The sequence below is a fragment of the Diceros bicornis genome, chromosome 16, assembly GCF_020826845.1.
Source record: "Diceros bicornis minor isolate mBicDic1 chromosome 16, mDicBic1.mat.cur, whole genome shotgun sequence".
NCBI lineage: Eukaryota > Metazoa > Chordata > Mammalia > Perissodactyla > Rhinocerotidae > Diceros > Diceros bicornis.
The window spans coordinates 21,668,190-21,685,242 of record NC_080755.1 but is presented as its reverse complement, the minus strand read 5'-3'; the positions used below and the strand labels follow the sequence as shown (position 1 = coordinate 21,685,242).

Sequence of the window (17,053 nt, the reverse complement as noted above, 5' to 3'; positions counted from 1 at the left end):
TTAAAAATTCATCTAGCTAGTAATAAACACAGCAAAATTCTATCAAAATGTTCTCTTTTCTAGTTAAAAAAAAAACAACAGAAAAAAACCCAGAAATTTAGGCAAATAGTTGCTCTTTTCATGGTCCCAGCTTGGTAATCTAATAAGGGAGCCTCTTGGATACATATTTCATTATGAAAAAGAAAAAAAAAAAGGCATATTGAGGTCACATACTCCATATCTGGCAGAGATTGTGCATTGAAATAGATAAACACTAGTAACCCCTCTTCCTGGCCCACAGCAAGAAGAGTAGATTAGCAGACATTTGGTCCTGTCCAAAATGTCCAGAAGACATTTGGTCTACACCAAAAGGTCCTTGATATCTGGTCCTCTTTGGTCCTGTCCAAAATGTCCATAGAGACATTTGATCCACACCAATCGTCCTTGATATTTGCAGGACCATTTGGTCCTGTCCAAAACATCCAGAAGATGTTTGCTTCACCCCAAAAGGTCGTTGATATCTGGTCATATTTGGTCCTGTCAAAAACATCCATGGAGACATTGGGTCCTCGCCATAAGGTCCTTGGTATTTGCAAGACCGTTTGGTCCTGTTCAAAACGTCCACCATACATTTGGTCCACACCAAAAAGTCCTTGATATCTGGTCATATTTGGTCCTGTGCAGAACATCCGTGGAGACATTTGGTCCGGGCCAAAAGGTCCTTGATATTTGGTCCTGTGCAAAACCATTTGGCATGAACCAAAATATGCTCATGGACGTTTTGGTAAAAACCAAATGTCAAGGACCTTTTGGCACGAACCAAATGTGTGATGGACATTTTGGACAGGACCAAATGTCCTGCAAGGGAAGAATAACATTTTGCTATTTCAGATGAGGAAGTAATTGCAGATTAATTTAACACAGTTGCTAGTCATTTTGAAACAACTTTGAATCCTCCTATTTTTTATTTTTTTTATATCTGTGAAATTAAGATTTTGATCTGAAAAGAAAAATCAATCCAGCTCAAGTGCCATTTCATTTTATGAACCTACTATGATGATTTCATTCTCTGCTTCTTTTCATACACTATGTCCAAAGCACATAACTGGCCTCTTTTTATGCTCTGCCCTATTTGCTTTTTGTTTATCTATACCTCACAATGTAATGCTTTATCAGTGTAAAATGCTGTCTTTCTCACCTATGGGTCTTACCTCCTCAACTACTTTAAAAGTTCTCTTCTCACCAGGTCCATAGACATCTCTGTACATCTGGTTTACTGGTTTGTCAAATTCCATTTTTCGTGTGCATAAGGAAAGAAACTTCCTTTGTCCTTCTCTATGCCAAGCACTGTATTGTATGCCTTCACAAACACGTCTCACCCTCTACCAGATTTACCTCTCTGTAGAGTGGGAAGATTCATCCCTGTCTTAGAGACAAAGATGCTGCAGTCTGATAGATTTGGAAACTTCTCTAAGATCATACAAAGGGTAAGGCTGAGCTCAAACCAGGTCCTCAGATTCCGAAAACCGGGGCTCTTTCTCCTCTACTCTGTACCTGTTCTGTATAGGTGACTTTTCCAGCTGTATAAAGTTTTGACAGTTGTCTTACCTTTAAAAAAATGTTTTTCTTTACTTTTTTGAGGCAGAAATCTTTCTCCAATATATCATATACTTTTCAATCTAAGCTAGTCTAGGGTTTGATTTTGGATGATTTTTGTAGTTAGTTCTTGTCCTATGGGCTAGAAACCCAATGACCACACTTGTTATACAGATGTGACTTAAGAGTAGGTAGGTTCTATGAGTTTGAAGGCAGCTCCTATGAATAAAGTAAATGGAAGATCGGATGTCAAATTGGAATGTTCAGAAGGCTTTTTGGCCTAATTCTCTGCTGTCTTCAGAGGTTGACAGAAACTGTCCTCTAAAAAAATTATATATACAGTATTCATCAATTTTGAAGCACTGCCAGGGTTGTTGTTTATTTTTTAACATGTGAAATTATAAGAAAAGATTTTTTGTTCTCTCCAGGGTCATTCTGCTATTTAGTTAAAGTCAGTGGAGACCATAGAGTTTGACACTTGGTAGGAGCTCAATAAATATTACTTGAATGAATGAAGAAACCAGTGAGGCCTCTTACAAAATACATTGACATTATGGTTGAGAGTCTTGTCTATGATTAGGTAACTATGGTCAGTAAAGTGATGTTTTTCTACAAGAACCATTATTGTGAGTCCAATAGGATTGTGCCAGTCCTAAAATAACACTCCCAAAGTAACCACAAATTTCCATCCTAGGAACTAGCAGGGTTCTTTCCTAAGATATTTTGATTACAGTTTACGTACCTCAAATGGTTGGCCAAGGATCAGAAAATAGAATAGTCAGAACACTCCAATCTCCAGGTATTCCGTATAATATTGATGCTACTTGAGTATGTCTGTGTGTGTGCACGTGTGCGTGCGTGTGTGTGTGATATAAATACATGTATATTAAACGCAGGTTGAAATTTGTGGAAAAGTTATGATTTGTATTAAATTCCTTCGCTGCTCTATTGAATGTTATAAATTATGATATCAAATAATATAGATAAGTATTTTACTATTGATGGGCTTTTCTGGAAATATCTCTAAGAAACCTATTTCTTTCCCCAGTGAAAGAGGTAATATAGTGCATTTTGATAGTGAAACGTGACATGAGACGGGGCAGACATTCTTAACAAATAAAGTCATTAAAACTTTCAGTTTAAACTTCAGCTCATTTGTTCAAGGCAGTGCCCCCGGGGCTCCTGTTTGAACAGCACACAGCGAGGTTAGATTTAGGAGGCGAATTTTTCATTAGCTTCTTTTGAAAGATGCCTGAAGTCAAATCCCTTGAAGGACTCTCCTACCAAAAAATCATTGCCGCTCTGTTGGGTAGGTGAGATGGATGATTAAGCTACAAGGAAGCCGCAGACTGAAAGCAGCTGGGAAATGGAAATTTTAAAGATAAACTGATCAGCATGCCTAGAAAACCATATAAGATAGAAATGGGGGAAAGAAGATTTAGAAATAAAATTTCCCACGGTTGTTCCATGTCAGAGTATTGTCATCAGATTTGGTGAATCCTATGAGAGGAAATAATAAACATCTTTCTGGGTTTTAAAAAAGGCAATATTTCACAGAAATTTAAATGAGTATTGGGACAGTAAAGTGTTTTGATTGGAGGAGTTTTTTCCAAGATTATTTTTGGTTTATTTTCTTTTTAAGTAGAACTTAAAGTAAATAAATCTTAAGTGTACATATGTATACAACTGTGTAACCACTTGGATCAAGATTTAGAACTTTTCTAGCTCTCTAGAAGGCTCATTCTTACCCCCTCCCAGTCAGTACCCCCTAGACGTGGCCAGTGTTCTGAGCTTTGTCGTCACAGGTTCATTTTGCTGTCTGTAACTTCGTGTGAATGGAATCATATGGGACGTGCTCTTCTGCCTGGTGTCTTTGCTCAGCTCTCTGTGAGATCCATAGATGTTGCGTATGTGGCAGGGCATCATTCTTTTTCCTCACTGTGTGGCTATTAATTTATTTTCATAAAATCCATAAAGAAGAGAGAAATACTGTTAGAAGGGGAGAGGGAAATGAATGTGTTGCAGAGTCAGAAGCCGTTCGTATTCACTTTTAAAACACGCCTGCTTCTCTGTCTAAACATAAGTGATAAGTTCAAGTTGTCACGATTTGGGCTTCCATATATTAAGAAAAATTCAAACAAGGTTTAGTATGCTGTCCATTACGATAGCTACCAGCCACATGTGGCTACCTACATTAAAATTTAAATGATTAAAATAAATTACAATTAAAAATTCAGTTCCTCAGTTGCACTAGCCACACTTTAAATGCTCAAATAGCCACATGGAGCTACTGGCTACCCTACTGAATGGTGCAGATATAACGTAGCCATTATTGCAGAAAGTTCTATTGGACAACGCTGTTTAGAAAGCCACCTATTAGCTCTCTTTTTCTTCCTCTTCCCCTTTTCCAGACATAAGGATGTTGTGGTGGGTTTTATCTATTTTTCATTGTAAGTTATCATTTAATTCTGTGGTTCTCCGATCATCTTCTTACAAGCTTCTGTTTCTTGCATTATCCCTCCACCCTGGGGAAAAAAATAAGTGGGAGAATTCTCACAATATGCTGAACTTTTAATTTCTAGAATGTTCCATGTGCTGTCCCTCTTTGGGGCCTTGGCAATACTGCTTGGAGCCCTCCTTCCAGCTTCCCACTGTTTGTTGGCTTCTTATCCATCAGATCTCAACCTAGATTGTCTCCAGGGAAGCTTCCCCATCCCTCCTCCCAGCCCGCAAGCCTGGCTTACGTGTCCCCTTGATTAAGCTACCACAGGAACCTGGCTTTCCCCAGCCTGGCGCTAGTTGCTTGTCTCCTGGCTTCTCTCTCCCACTGGACAACAAGCCCGGTAAGGCCAGGGACCAGTCTTGCATGTTCACTGTTGTATATCCATCCCTTGGTACAGTGCCTGGCACTTAGGAAATGTCAATAAATATCGTGGAAGGAAGGAGCAGTGGGCTGCACAAGGAAGGGGCAATAACCAAGTAGCTTAATGTGAGGGTGGGGTTCCTCTCCCCTGCGTGAGGAGACTGTTCCAGAAGGGGGTTTATCAGAGACAGCTTTCTACCCGGCCACCTTTCAGAACCACATCAGTGCTCTGAGCTGTTTCTTCAGTAGTGATAATGCCACATCCAAGACATTTGCACCCTTTCTGATTAAAGCTGATGGTTTTCATTTCCCTGGAAGTAGTACTAAAAGACATATCCAAACTGAGACATTGATGGGTGAGTGATTGAAGGGAGAGCAGAGTTGGAGAATGATGATAATATGACAGAAAATTCTGCTGCATCTATCAGCCTGCAGCTGTTCTTGGCGTCACACGCCAAGTCTCATCAAGCCAAGTGACCTCACAGGGAGGCAGCTGTAAAGGAAGGTGTTCTATCAGGACAAGTAACAGAAATCCCAGCTCAAACTAGCTTTAAAAATAACGAGATTTGTTTTCCCAAGTAACAGGATATTTAGAGATAGGAGGCTCAGAGTTGTCGATTTGGTGTCTAAACAATGTCTATGAGAACCCAGCTCTCAGCTCAGTCCTCCTGGACGTTGGCCTCATCCATAGGCTGGTAGGGAAATGGCAGCTGCAGGTATGGACATCCCATCTGGGACCTCAGTGTCCAGATAAAGAAGAGAAACGCCAGCTCCAGCCACTGGTGAGGGAAAGAGGTTGCCAGAATTGTGTTAATGAAACATCTAGATATTAAGTGTCCACTACAAGTGCCAAGACCTCCCAGCCCCAAAGATCACCTCCCAACCCCAGGCTATGAATTTTAAAAGTTCTTTCAGCCTGTGCCAATAAAGAAAATACTGAATGAAAACCCTTTACTCTGTTAGCTAATATCAGTTAATGCCTTAGAAATGATCATCACTACGGGGACACATACAGAACAGGGAAAGCTTCTGGGGTGGAGAGAGAGAGCCTAGGAGAAGAGCTAGGAGGCCTCACCAAAGACCGGCTCTGATACTTACCAGTCTTGCTCGAGTCTACTGAGCCCAGCCATCAGGAAACTCCCTCCTTGCCCCTAAGCGTTAATCTCCACCACTCCTACCCCAGCTGAAGAAACACTGGTTTAATTTAAATTTAGCAATATCCATACATTTATGATTTACAATGTAAATGGTATATATTCTGAGAAATCTGGAATCCTTCAACCGATCAGTTATGCTTTAATTTTTTTCTCCTTCTATATAGCCCTCACGCTGTTAGAGCTGTGCTGAACGAGGTCACAGTCTAACTACAGTATTAACCCTGCAAATCTGTTCATTTTCGCCTGAGCACCCTCAGGCAAGATATAGAACGTGTCCAATTGAAAAACTATTACAGACACCACGGTACTGTGATGGGCTGAATTGTAACAGGGAGGAGGATGTGGGGAGGGGCTGTGTGCCTTTAGCCGGGAAATCATTTTCTAAAAGGAAGTCATTTTCTAAAAGGAAGTCAGGTAGTATGTATCTCTTAAAAGTAGAGATTATATGATTGCATTTTTAAAGGAAAAATGTGTCTTTGGTCATCCGAATTTTAAAATGCTACTTTTATTATTTCCAAATCTTAAGTTTTTTTTTTTATATTTCCTACCAATTGTATCTTGGTTTTTTAATTTTTTCCCCTATTCAATATCTCTTTACTTTCTTTTCTCTGTTGTGTTGCAAACATCCTTTTGTGTTTTTTTAATATCTATTTTGCATTATTAAAAATACAGAGAAACATATAAAGAATAATAGAGTGAACACCCATGAACCCACCACCCAGTTTAAGAAATAAAACGTTAACTCTTTTTCTGTGACTGTTTCTGGGCTCTGTTTAATCTAGCACGGAAAAAAGCACAAACACAGATGGTCAGCATTTTGTGTAAAGGCCCAATCACCAGCCCATTCACAGTAGATGCGGAGTTTCAGAAAGCGTGTGCGTTCACGGTCTTGCCTGGACATGTGGTTAATGCTAAGTAGTCTAACATTGTGCCCCAGGTAACTGCTAAAGCTGTTTCAGATCATAAAATCTATGATGTTTGGCAAATTTATATTTTATCATGCTGGGTTTTATGCACAAAAACTAGATGACTTCCCTTTTTTAATCTCCTTCAAAGGAACTTTTCAAAATCCCTTATCACTGGCTTTGCCACACATTGTTTGCATGTTTGAAAACAATCTCTGGCTAAATTATAAATCTGAGAGTATACTAGTGGTGTTTGTCTTGCAGAATTCAGACACACGTAAATGCTGTTTTCGCTTATTCCTCAATTGTGGACTCTAAATATTTGACCCCTTCATTGAGTGCCAGAGACCTGACTTTACGTGTCCGTCGTTTGAGCTCTAATTTAGAAGCAATCAACCATGTTTGCAGAGCGTTTGAAATATTTATATTGTATCCATGGAAAGGATGTAATATTTTATTTTCTCAAGAGGACAGTTTCTTCAACGTGATCTTGCTGCCGCCGTGTGATCTCCTCCTCCTGCTCTGTTCGCTCCCATTGCACCTTTGCCCTTGGGACTGCCCACTGCTCCATGGACATCTGCCTCCGCGCCCCCTTGGGTACTCGATCTCTTCAAGAAGTCCAGCATGCACAAGAGCAGCTTGCTCCTGGCTCACAAGCACATACTTATCCCTGGAGGGTATACTCTCTTCAAAGCGTCCCCAGACCAGAGTCTTATAGGGAGAGAAACAGAGAACCAAATGGATAGAGTATGGATAGATTTTTTTTTTTAATCTGTTAACTGATAAACTTGTGCCTATTTACAAGGTTGCTTTGAGTATGTGAGCTGATGGCTAGACCAGTCATGCCCTCTTTTTCCTGATTTGAAAAGTAGAAATCGAAGAAAACATTTTGCAGAACACAAGTGCTAAAGGTCTGTATTATTCCAAGTGCATAGCAATAAGGAAATTTTCAAAGAGAAGGATAAAACATATGTATTTTATTTAGATGTGTATTGTTTTAAGTGTTGATTATCTCGTCATTTGGAACGAATAGTACTTCTTCACATGCCATTTACCAGTTGTAAAATCCGAGAATTCATTAGTAAAATAAGCTGTCATAGTGCTCAGGATGATTTGAAATGAACATTAGTTCAGCTCCCTGATTCTGAGCATGGGAAGTTTCCCTTTTCTCTGTTATAGAATTTGTTTTTCTAATATTCCTTATAACAAAAGCAAGAGCTTCCTGATTTTCCAGATTTTATTGCCGGATGAATATCAGCACTAGTCACTCACTTATTCTTTATGATGTGTGTTTCCTTTCTCTCCATGTCTAAACTTGCTTATCTCTCTGTAGGACAGTCGGCCCAATATGTCAAGACCTCTGATCACTAGATCTCCTGCATCTCCACTGAACAACCAAGGCATTCCTACTCCAGCCCAGCTCACAAAATCCAATGCGCCCGTCCACATTGACGTGGGCGGCCACATGTACACCAGCAGCCTGGCCACCCTCACCAAATACCCTGAATCAAGGTAATCCGAACAGTGGAAAAGTCAACTCAGAAGTGCATGTCTTTGATGGTCTAACTGTTTTTCCTCTGACCAGCATAGCAGCATGGCCTTGCCAGGGCCGGGGTTAGGACATGAAGGTGCCATGCAGGCCATCCCACTACCAAGGCTGTCTTGGATGTGGCTGTAAATCTTCTACGAGTCAGGGTGGACCCACAGCTTCGTCAAGTATGAACATGTAAAAATGTCATGTGAGAATGGAGTTCTGTGATGTTTCATTCTACAAAGATCTTCACAGTTTTCAACGTAGTTCAAACAGGACCATGATTTCTCCGCCTGACCTTTCTTCTGTCCTCTTCTTCTAAAACACACTTTCTTATTAGTTCTTGTAATTTTACAGGAGATCACTTGGCCCACTAACTTGTGAACTAGAGAGAAAAAAAAAAAAAGAGAGAGAGACTGTTATCAGTGAGGCAGTATATTTAGAACAGTATGCAAAAGTCCAGGAAGCCAAGATAGTCTTGTTTAAAAAAAAATGAAGGGCGCTGGAACTTATGAAAGCTCAATGCAGATAAGTAAATATAGAAAGTGTATGAAGAGGGAGAGTGGTTTACAAATAGGCAATATACATTTATGCTTATGAGATACCCCTCCCAGGCCCCCACCCACCTATTTCTTTTTTTTTTTTAATAATTTTATTTATTTATTTTTTCCCCCAAAGCCCCAGTAGATAGTTGTACGTCATAGTTGCACATCCTTCCAGTTGCTGTATGTGGGACGCGGCCTCAGCATGGCCGGAGAAGCGGCGCGTCGGTGCACGCCAGGGATCCGAACCCCGGGCCGCCAGCAGCAGAGCGCACGCACTTAACCGGCAAGCCATGGGGCCGGCCCGCCACCCACCTATTTCTAAAGGAGTTCCAAGGAAACAATTTACTTTGCATTCTTGGACAACCCTGCTGGCTCTGCCTAGATCTGGGGCCTATGCCCAGATCCTCTAAAGGAATTTATCTTCACCAGCTCTGCTGGTGGATAGAGGAGGAGGCATGAGATCCTGTGGGCTAACATCAGGAAAAGGGATGTTTTTCTGCATGTTTTTCTCATATGAAATGGAAACACAACACTTGGGCTTCTGAAGGGCACCAACTGCATTTTTAAGAACTCCTTACAAAGTGACAGCTCTCAGGTAGCTTATAGCCTAAGTAGATAGCACTGACATAAAAATCACTGTCATCTTGATAACTGCATGAAGACTGGTTTTTTGTTTTGTTTTTTTATCTCACTCCACTACCTGATATTTTATGAAAGAATGTGAAGGTTGAGAAGAAGACAGATGAAATATTTTCCCTCTCCATTTCCAGATTTAATTTCTACAATCGAAATCATTTTTTAAAAAATAGATGTCCATTAATTCAATTATCCAAAAAAACTATATTTTTAAATGAAATGATCATATCAGTTATGAGGATTATTGAGCCCCCACCTTCCCTAAGTACATTGTAGTAGGTGCTACAAAATCATGTTACATGATGGGTATATTTCTCAAGAATATCATTATATAAGTAGTGTTCTTTTAAAAAAATACTTCTTTCCATTCCTTCTAACCTTCCGCTAAGACCAACATCAACAGCAGAAAATCACTGTGCCTCGTCACATGAACACTTAATTCTAGGGGGCAATTCACGAAACATACATAAGAGTCAAAAAACAAATCCTCACCTGTAGCAAAATTCACTGGTCTGGTCTAATGACATTTTGCTTCAGTCTGATTTTTAAACTCTGATACAGAGGGAAGTTCATAATTACACCATTTGCATATGACGTAAGCAGTGGGTTTACTTCTAGTGCTCATCGCAGCTGGATGGGTCTCTGCCCACTGTCTAAGGCTCCATAGGGGTTTTGGCCTTCGTGAAATTCCCAGGTGTCACTTGGCCTGTTGGCAATGGTAGACAATAGAAGGTGAGAGGCTCTATTGATGCAATTCCTCTCTCTCAAATAATTTGCCAATTTCATCATTTTGGTGCTTCATGTTATTAAAGACCTCGAATAGTGTCTCGTTTGGAGAGTCTTCCTCTGGCCACCTTCTGAGAGTCTCCTTTTGTCCCTCGTTATCCACAGCCTGAGCCGTGCATCACCTCCACGGATCTTGGTACCTCAATGTTTGCACTCTCTCATATGGCAGCCACTGGCCATGTGCAGCTATTGAGCACTTGAAGTGTGGCCCATCAGAACTGAAATGTCCTTAAGTGTGAAATATGCACTGGATTTTAAAGACTTAGTACAGAAAAAAAAAAAAAACGGGGGGCCAGCCTCGTGGCGTAGCGGTCGAGTACGTGCGCTCCGCTGCTGGCGGCCCGGGTTCGGATCCCGGACGCGCACGGACACACCACTTGTCAGGCCATGCTGTGGCCGCGTCCCATATAAAGTGGAGGAAGATAAGCACGGATGTTAGCCCAGGGCCAGGCTTCCTCGGCAAAAAGAGGAGGATTGGCATGGACGTTAGCTCAGGGCTGATCTTCCTCACAAAAAAAAAAGGAAAATATCTCGATAATTTCTGATATTGATTTCATGTTGGAATGATGATATATTGAGTTAAATAAAATATATCATTAAAATTAATTTCACCTGTTTCTTCTTTTTTAATGTGGCTACTAGAAAGCACAAAATTATGTATGTCTCACTTTTTATTTCTGTCAGACAGTACTGAAATATACACAGATTTTTTTTTTAATTGTCTTCTCTTTATTTTTATTTATTTATTTTTGTGAGGGAGATCAGCCCTGAGCTAACATCCGTGCTAATCCTCCTCTTTTTCCTGAGGAAAACTGGCTCTGAGCTAACATCTATTGCCAATCCTCCTCCTTTTTTTCTTCCCCAAAGCCCCAGTAGATAGTTGTATGTCATAGGTGCACATCCTTCTAGTTGCTGTATGTGGGACACGGCCTCAGCATGGCCGGAGAAGCGGTGCGTGGGTGCACTCCCGGGATCCGAACCCGGGCCGCCAGTAGCGGAGCACACGCACTTAACCACTAAGCCACCGGGCCGGCCCTACACAGATTATTTTTAAAACCATCTAATTAAATCTATCCCTCCCCCAACCTGATGCTTATACGCATCATACATTGAGTTTCTCTTTCACCAGCTTAATTAGAAAAGATAAAATTGTCATCTTCCTTTCCCGATCTTCCCGACGCTTCCTTGTCACCATTGGGCCACACTGTCACAGGACCAACATCAAAAATAATTTGTGGTGCATTAGTCCCAGGTCTGAATGCTGAGGCTGCCATCTAATAGTTGTTTGGCGATGGATAGGTCCAATTTCCAAGCGCCTGTCTTCTCTCTTGTGAAATAGACACAAATATGTCTTCTTGCAAGGTTATTGGGAGGATTAAATGTGATTACGAAAAGCACACCATGGCCCTGTGCCCAACGCATAGTATTGCCTTTATACTTAATCTTCTGCCAAACCCAGCAATTGTTTCTTTTCAAACTGCCTTCCAAATTCCAAATATATCCCATTCCTTCGTTTCCTAGACCGTGGATACAGCTTCACTTCTGGATTCTTGCCTGGATTACTACAGGCTCAAGGGACTCCTCGCCTGCACCTTCTGATCCTTTATCTTAAATGCCCCCGCCTGTCGCAGAACTGCTGAGCCATTCCAAGATGATCTTTATCGTTAGGAGATATTTTTAAGCATATGTCAAGACTCTTTGAAACCAGCCTTACAAAGTAACTTTTGTTTCTGTTGCTTACACGTAAAGCAGATGACGCTGGGTTAGGTGTTGAATTGACCACTGTGTGTTGCTTTGCTTCCTCTTGGGTTTTTTGTTTTTGTGTGGGTTTTCTGTTTTTTGGTAAGTAATTAAATGTTCATTTTAAAGCAACAATCAGTTTAAGGAGACCCATACGCAAATTTTAGTAGTCAAATATACAGGGAAGAAATGGTTCTTCATGCTTTTCCCATAGATGTCAGGTGTTCCTTCCAACTTCTGAGAAAATCTCTTGCATATCATCAGCCCTTTGGGGATAAATCCTGGGACATTAGGTTGTCCATGACCATAGAATTACAAAAAACTTCAACTCGAGCTCTCTAGATGCTGGGTACTTTGAACCCTTCTCACCCTATGGGCCAATTCCCTCCCCCTCTCCCCACTTAGAGCACCCTGGTTTCCCTCTCACCAGCCTTTTCTTGGGTGTAGCCCAGAGGGGAGGAGGGCTCTTTCCTCGGTTTTGTTTCCTAGGATTTCAAGAGGAGATTTGTAGTGTAAAAGTACTAATTTGTTTGTAACAAGTGATCTTTAAAGATGTAACATCTTTCTACAATTTCAAAGGTCCTGCAAAGAGCCTTTACTCCATTTTGAAAGACTGTAGGTAATTTTTTATTCTCTATTTACTGCCCTCTTGGCTAAAAACCACCTTTAGAACATGGTCCCCAGAAAGTGGTACAGTGGACCACACGGCTAAGATTTAGAAGCACCTGGGAAGCATTAAAAAGCCATGCGAGGCCCTGCCCCAGACCAAAAAAATAGGAATCGCTGCGATTTTCCTAAGAGATCCTGATTTTCACCATCTGGCTTTGAACAACACCAAGATGTATGGTCGCTCCAAGTGAATATTAGGCCTCTGCCTCTTCCTCAATGAATATTTCATGCTGTATCATAATGGCCATTCCACCAAAAGAAAATACCTTTTGATCTTCATTTCTTTAATTACCTGGTTCCACTGTGTGTGTATCCATGTCCTTTTTTTTTTTTTTTTTGGCTTGTAAACCCTGAGTTGGATTCAACAAGCAAGTTGACTTTTGAATTTTACAACAAGGTTAATCGCTCACATTGTTATTCCCTTCCATTGTCAGGTGGTTTTTAGCTAAAAGGACTGAAGGTTTCAAATAAACTGAAGTACCATACGTCAGTGATGTGCTCTGCCTTTACCAGTGTTTTGTGTAAGATGCAAAACAGCTCTTTGGAGGTGTTTATGAGACAGAGGCTGATCCATGCCACCTCAGTGATAAACACGGTTCCCTTTCAGAGGAGCCTGCAAGTCTCCAATTTCTGGTTGCTGTTTTGAATTGTAATCACCAAGAAAAACACCCAGTTCAGATCTGCAGTAATTTCACATCAAATAAGTAAAACAAAAAAAGTCAAGAAAAATATATCACCATCATGAAAAACTTTAAATGGATATACAAAGAAGTTAGAACATGCTTAACAGTGTGTTAGCTTGGTTTATAAGTTGTAAATATCTAGACCTGTGGGAGGTGGGCCTGACTTGTACTCTGCCCTGGGCCCTGCAAGTTTTAAGGACAGACCTGATGATATCTGATTCAAAAATACAAGGTACCCACTATTAGCATCATTGATAGCAAAAAATCTAGGTATCTAAATAATTAGTCATAAGTAAAGATTGGTACCAAATTACATGGCCTCTTTAAAATCTCCCACTGTTGACACTCTGAAATGTCTTCTTAGCTACATGTGTGTGTGATATTAAAGAAACATTCTATTCTTTAAAAGAAGACACAAGTCTGAGGTCCAAGTTAGATCTATTTCGTCTTTTACTATCACCTCAAACAAAAACAATATTAATAGCAGCTATGTTGATGGCTATTCAGATGTGGACTTGTTAAAACCCGGAAGTGGGCTGATACTGCTAATTAAGCAAACCAATCGGATGGTAATAAGGCAGGGGTCTTAGCTAACAGAGCTGTTAGCCAGTGACCTAGAGGTGAAAGACAAGATCTCATGTTACAATCCCCTGAGCCATCTGATCTGACTGCTTGACAGAGCTTTTGTATATTTTAAACCCAGTACATGAGTTAACTCCTACATAAGTAGATTATGCTAAATTGGTCTCTCCTAAATAGCAGCGGAGTTACTAAGCACACTGGCATATGTACATAATTGCAAAACTCCAGAGACTCTGCTTTCAGCTCTGCAGTCGACACCCACGGCCACCCAAGGGGTGTGTGTAGTTGGAGCGTTAGGACGGAGATGCCAAGCATGTGTGCCTCGCCAGCAGAGATCCAGCTTCTGGCGTGCTTCGCTCTCGGATGTGTGAGCCATTACAGGGTGGTTTATGTGGAGCTGCACTGAGAGGAAAGTCGGATGGGTGCAATATGAAGGGATGGGTGCACACACTCTCGGGATGATTGAATTCTAATGTTTGGATTCTCATGTAATTGTTGTGTGCCAGCCGAGGGAGCTTTCTGTAATCCTGTGTTAGGGCTGGGGATTCTGTGCTATGACTTCGTGACTTCACAGTTCCAGTTTAACACTGCAGTCCTTAGACATGTGTCCAGCCATGTTGTCACACAGGTGCACGTTTCAGCATCTCAACAAAAATGCCAAAACATAAATGCATCCTATTTGCCCAACAATTCACTGAGCTTTCTTTCAGAATTCTTGCATGGCACTGCACAGAAAGCTTTTTATTGTAACGTGCTCTTTAGATCAGCGTGATTTATAATTCAATGTCTATCTTAAGTTAAAAAAATCACAGGGGCCGGCCCGGTGGCACAAGCGGTTGAGTGCGCTCTGCTGCGGCGGCCCAGGGTTCGCCAGTTCGGATCCCCGATGCACACCGACCCACCATTTGGCAAGCTGTGCTGTGGCAGCGTCCCATATAAAGTGGAGGACTAGCCCAGGGCCAGTCTTCTTCAGCAAAAAAAAAAAAAAAAAAGAGGAGGATTGGCAGATGTTAGCACAGGGCTGATCTTCCTCACGAAAAAAAAAAAATCACAGGATAGGTTATTGGGGGGTTTTAGAGGAGTGGAAGTCGACCTGGGATGTATAGTTTCAGCATGAATGGAGAGAGAGCACGCGTCCCTGCTGCTGTGAAAATGCCCAGGGAAACGCATAACATAAGGACAGTCCACCCAATGGTGAGCAGCTTTGATTGGTAAGATTGGTTAATCTTAAAAAAAAAGATTAGTTTACAGAAGGATTTAAAAAGAGGAAAAGCAGCTGGCAAATGAAAAATGGAGAGTTTCTCCAGGATAACAGGGGAAATTTTCCTCCTCTCTGTCTCTTCTTTTCATCTTTCAATATTGCTTTTCCAAAATTGCCCCCTTAGTTATATAGGCAAAGAGTAAATGAAACTAACTTCAAAAGACTTTTTTTTTTTAACGATGAGACTGGATTTTCTGTGGAGTGCGGAAAAGCCGGTCCTTCAGTAACATACGCTGCACCACCACTGGGTTCAGCAAACTTCCTTTGCCACTTAGGAACAAAATATGCCTAGCCTTTAAAGTCATCTAACTCATAAAGTCTTGTCTTAGAGCATAATTCAAAGAAAAAGCAGCCACACTGCAGTGCCTGTGGCTTTCCCTGTCACGTTCTTTCCTTCGTTTAACAGATTTATTCCGTGCTCCCCCACAGCTGGGGCATATACTGGCCAGCAAAAGCCCTTGCTCTCTTGTAGTTTACATAGGGGAGGGGGAGGACAGACAATAAACAAGTAAACAATAAACAATATTTGAGTTAGTAGTAAGTGAAGTAGGAAGTAAGGAAAATAACACGGGATAAACAGGCCCACTTTGGGATGTACTTTGCCCCCTATATTAAGTCTAAAGATAATTTTATTCCTATGTTTCGTTTTGTTTTCTCAAGAAACATCTTTATTTGTTCATCTACATTTTCAAGACAAAATCTAGTTAACAATTTAGTGTCGATTTAGAAGCAGATTTTTGTCCTTTCCGTCACACATCACCCCTGTTCTAGGATCAGTTGCCCATTCTGGGTTCTGTTATTCACCTCCTGTTATCTGACGTGTGGCAAATACATACGCTTACCCTTCATCTCAGTGGGAGGGAATACATGGTGCAGTCTACGCCCTGGGTCCTGGATGCGGACCAGCTCAAGGCCAGATCACCTTCAGATCCCCTCGCTAGTATAACCGTAACACTGCCCATCACCTCACTAGTTCTATTAACCGTAATACTGTTTCTGATACATTTTCTTTAATTTTGCATTTGTTGGTCACTGAAGTTATATTTAGTTTTGACCGAAGTAGAACGTTATAAGATGTTAAAATAAATGTGTGCAGAAACCCCTTGGAGGCGGATAATAACAAGGCTGGCTTATCCTTCAGCCCCTGCCTAGCTTAGACCAGGAAGAAGACGAATGCCACCCTGTCACCACAGAGCTCTCGCATCCATAGCCCCGTACTCGGCCTTTGATGGCAGAGCAGTGACAGTGGGAGTAACACTGGGTGTCTGTGTGAAACAGCTCAGGGCAGGACTGTGGGTCCTGTTCTCGATTTTTACTAACTTCTCACTTGCCAAGAACTCAACCTCAGCTTAGGTAGAAACCCGTTCCCTGGAAAGCTTTCTCACTCAGTTTTCATCCTTATATTCTTGGAGCCTCGTATTGGGCCTGCTACAGAGTGGACATTCAAAAGTTTGCAAAATATATGAATTAATTATTGGGTAAAATATTGTATATAGAGGCCAGACCCTCAAACAATAAAGGGCAAATAAATGAGTAAAGCTATTCAGAATAGAAAGTTAAATTTAAAGGCTAGGCTGAGTTCATTACCTGTATTATCTCAGTTAATGTGTCGCTGTAACCTGATAGGAAGGGGCTGTTTACCCCAGTTAACGGCTAAGAGCCCTGAAACTCTGAGAGGTTAAGTGACATGTTCAGTCTTATTCGGCAAATGAGGAAGAGCCAGGATTCCAGCTCCCACTCTGACTCCTGGACCTTTGTCTTTCCCTCTTTTGTAGCCTTACTTCTCAACCCTAGGGGCATGTTAGAATCAACTGGGGCTCTTAAAAAAAAAACCTGGCCCTGCCCACAAAGACTCTGATTTCTTTGTCTGGAGCAGGACCTGGGCATGGGATTTTTTAATGCTTCCCATATCTAGCCATGTGGTCCATCTTCCCACCTTCCGGAACTACGTTCTCTAAAGGCGGTCCTTAGCCAAGAGAGCAGATCATCTACAATATCTCAAGCCGCTTTATTCTCAAGGTGGCCTTCACCTAATTCCCCAGTCGAGAGCTTCTCAGCCAGTGCTGGGGCGAGGGTTACACACCGTGACCCTTCAGCCCCTCAGGTAGCCGGAGCTCGCG

The 17,053-nt window shown here is 41.4% G+C and overlaps 1 protein-coding gene across 4 annotated transcripts in view; it reads left to right on the top strand.

The window, feature by feature from the left end:
• Window positions 1-17,053, top strand: part of KCTD1 (potassium channel tetramerization domain containing 1) — a 188,174-nt gene that overhangs the window by 131,354 nt on the left and 39,767 nt on the right. For all 4 annotated transcript variants that reach the window (XM_058556922.1, XM_058556923.1, XM_058556924.1 and 1 more), the window contains exon 2: window positions 7,834-8,012. In XM_058556922.1, the coding sequence (XP_058412905.1) occupies window positions 7,834-8,012 (179 nt within the window). The remainder of the gene's footprint in view (window positions 1-7,833; window positions 8,013-17,053) is intronic.